The 3,456-nt window shown below is 33.7% G+C and overlaps 1 protein-coding gene across 1 annotated transcript; it reads left to right on the top strand.

The window, feature by feature from the left end:
- Positions 1-663: 663 nt before the first annotated feature.
- Positions 664-2,012, top strand: LOC145053219 (zinc finger BED domain-containing protein RICESLEEPER 2-like). Its single transcript, XM_079001219.1, has 3 exons — positions 664-1,314; positions 1,405-1,497; positions 1,878-2,012. Exons 1-3 carry the CDS (start codon positions 664-666, stop codon positions 2,010-2,012), a joined length of 879 nt encoding a protein of 292 aa, XP_078857345.1.
- The last annotated feature ends 1,444 nt before the right edge of the window (positions 2,013-3,456 follow it).

Genomic DNA, 3,456 nt, shown 5'->3' with positions numbered 1-3,456 from the left:
ATTTCTCAAACGTAATGAAAAAGGTGAAACTTACTGTAAGTGTAAAAAGTGTGGTAAGGTTTATAATGCTGAAAGTAGAATGGGTACTAGAAATTTGAAACGCCATATAGAAAACTGCAAAAAATCAATTTAAGGATGTTGGCAAAATGATATTAGATGGTGGTGGTAGTAGTGGTTCTTTGACTAAGAGGGCTCCTGATTTTAACCCTTCTACATTTCGTGAATTATTAGCTATAGCTATTGTGAGGCATGATTTGCCATTTTAGTTTGTCGAATATGAGGGCATCAGACGATGTTTCACTTATTTAAATCATGAAGTGAATCTTGTTAAAAGTAATACAATCAAATATAATATCAAAAATATGTTTGGGACTGAAAAGTTAAAAATAAAAGATTTGTTGAGTTGTACCCTAGGTAGAATATTTTTAACATCTGATTGTTGGACATCTATAACCACTGATGGTTATCTATCTTTAAAAGCCCATTTCATTGATAGTGTTTGGTGCTTGCAAAAACTAATCCTTAATTTCAGTTGTTTGCCTCCACCACACACCCATCTTGTTATGAGTAATCATGTTTTTAGTCTTTTGAAGGATTGGGGAATTAAAAAAAAAGTGTTTTCAATTACTTTGGAGTTTGGATAATTCTTGTTCCAATGATGTGATGGCTGGTTTTCTTAAAACTGAAATTTATTTGCTTTCGGAAGGTGCTTACTTTCATGTGAGGTGTTGTGCACACATTTTAAATCTAATTGTGCAAGATGGTTTGAAAGAGTTAGATGATGTTGTCATAAAGGTTAGAGAAAGTGTAAAGTACTATAAGGGCTCTCAATTGAGGAAGAAAAGGTTCAAAGATAGTGTTGCATATGTAGAGTTACAATTATCTAAGGGTCCAAAGCAAGATGTTCTCACTCAATGGAACTCCACCTATATGATGTTAGAATCTTTTTTGTACTACAAAAAGACATTTATTCATTTGCAAAAGATGGATGCTAACTATTCACATTGTCCAACAAGTGAGGAATGGGGTAAAATTGAAAGAATTTTCAAGTTTTTACAGGTTTTCTATGAGGTGACATGTGCTTTTTCTGGTTCTAAATATCCTGCTACTAATCTTTATTTTACCAATGTTTTGATGTTTCGAGTGTTGTTACACAAAGAAAAATACAGCCATGCTAGGTTTATGAAAAATATGGCTACAAGGATGTATGCAAAATTTGAGAAGTATTGGGCTGAATTTAGCACGGTTATGGCGATTGTAGTTGTTTTGGATCCTCGATACAAATTTCAAATGGTTGAATGGGGTTATGAGAAAGTGTATGGGGACGGGTGCAACTCTGAGTTGTCAATAATAAAAGAGAAACTATTTTCGTTGTTCAATGAGTATGTGGATGAATCAAATTAGAATAAAAGCAAAAATGGTCAAGCCAAGAGCATGTCAGACTCTCAGAAAGAACTTCATGGTGACTTAGATGGAGCTTCTTCTTCACCGATGATGGTAAGTTCTTCACTATTAATCTACTATTTCATCTTTTTAGTTTTTTTTAATGTATGATGCTAACTTGCTAGTTGTTAACTATCATTCTAATGTTTTCTTAATTTCTTGATAAGTTTCCTAATTACACTAAAATCTTAATGTCTAATGAAAATGATGGTTTTTTTAATGTCTAAAATCTCAGTTAAATAATGTCGGATGTAAAAAAAAAAGTTTACAGGTGGTTTTTTCAATGTCTGATGCTAACTACCACTCTACTTTTACGTCTGATGCATTCTGGTGTCAAATAAATTTTTTTTATTTTTATGCCTGATGTTTAATGGCAATTCAACAATGTAATTTCATGATACTTATGTAGTTATGTATTATTTTGATTATTTTAGGACTTTGATAAATTTTCAACCAAGGTTACCTCTCAATCTGTAAAAGTTGAACTCGAGTGTTACTTAGAGGAGAAACTCATGCCACGAGTTAACAATTTCAACATCTTGGATTACTGGAGAACTCGTGAGATTTGATATCCAACTGTTGCTCGAATGGCTAGGGACATTTTAGTTGTTCCTATCTCAATTGTGGCATCAAAATCTACATTCAACACAGGTGGCAGGGTACTTGATGCTTATAGAAGTTCTTTGGCTCCTTCTATAGTTGAGGCTATTATTTGTCTAAGAAATTGGGTATTTGGAGAAGGTTAGATTTCACTTCTCACTTCTTATTTATACATTTTAATTGTTATCATTTACAACCATATGTTCTTTATAGTTAATTATTAAGATTAAGCTTATATATTGTATAGCAAAAATGGAATCCCAACTTGAGGAGCTTTGTGATGCTATCATGATGGAAAAGATGGACGATGAACCGGAAAATCATACCGAAAGTGGAAGTCGAGTTGGTGAAAGTGAGAGTCAAGTTGCTTAGAATTAGAAATTAAACATTTGATTTGAGTTTCTGTTATCGAGTTTTGGTTGTGTTGTTTTGAATTTCTTTTGAACCTTTAAGTTTTATGTGATTTTGTTTGATGGATTTAATGATTTACTGATGTTTAAGGTTTTTTTTTGGAAATATAAATGGGTCAACCCATGTTCAACCCGTTTATTAAACAGGTTGGGTTGGGAAGACATTAATCAGGTCAACCCAGTTGCAACCTATTAACTAAATATGTTGGGTTGGGTTGAAATTTTCAACCTGTTTATATAAATAGGTTGGGTTGGGTAGACATTTTCAACTTGTTTATCTAAACAGGTCAACCCGTTTATGACCCAACCCAACACATTGCCACACCTATACCTTAGGATGTGTTTGATTGCACCACCATGTGATTCTCTTGGATTTTGCATGTATCGACTAACAAATCCAACTGCATATGCTATATCGGGTCTTGTTTGCAAGAGATATCTAAGGCATCCTACCACCTTTCGATATTATGTCGGGTCCATTTCGGGTTCATCTTCGGCCTTCGGCAATTTATTTCTCGATCCCATTGGAATGTGGGTCAGATTGTAATCATGTAAACCGACTTATTTTAGAATGCATTAAGCATACGCTTCTTGGTTTATAGTAATCCCTGATTCTTCTTGTTTAACTTCAATGCCAAGGTAGTAAGTTAATCTTCCAAGATCCGACATGTCAAAGTTCTTGGACATCTCTAATTTGAATCGTTTGATCATGTTCAGATTTGTACCTGTGACAAATAAATCATCAACATAAATTGCTAAAACCAACAAGTTAGCTCCTTCATTTTTCCGGTACATCGATAGTTCTTTCATGCACTTTTGAAATTTCATACTCTTCAAAATCCCGCCAAGCTTCGTGTTTCATGCTCAAGATGTTTGTCTTAGACCATATAGTGCTTTTGTAAGGCGACACACTTTATGCTCGTTGCCTTTCTTTATATAGACTTTCGATTGCGATACGTAAAAGTTTCCTTCAATTCTCCATGCAATAATGTCGTTTTAACAT

This window comes from Lactuca serriola, chromosome 1, assembly GCF_051521515.1.
Source record: "Lactuca serriola cultivar US96UC23 chromosome 1, Lser_US96UC23_V15, whole genome shotgun sequence".
NCBI lineage: Eukaryota > Viridiplantae > Streptophyta > Magnoliopsida > Asterales > Asteraceae > Lactuca > Lactuca serriola.
The sequence above is the reverse complement of the archived record's forward strand: the minus strand, read 5'-3'. Positions and strand labels throughout refer to the sequence as shown.

What these genes read in the sequence shown, in the direction of transcription:
- LOC145053219 (XM_079001219.1), top strand. Translation starts at nt 664, where the DNA reads ATGGCTGGTTTTCTTAAAACTGAAATTTATTTGCTTTCGGAAGGTGCT. An exon ending in TTGAATGGGGTTATGAGAAA is followed by an intron (nt 1,315 to 1,404) that starts GTGTATGGGGAC and finishes GAATCAAATTAG; the next exon opens with AATAAAAGCAAAAATGGTCA. An exon ending in CTTCTTCTTCACCGATGATG is followed by an intron (nt 1,498 to 1,877) that starts GTAAGTTCTTCA and finishes TGATTATTTTAG; the next exon opens with GACTTTGATAAATTTTCAAC.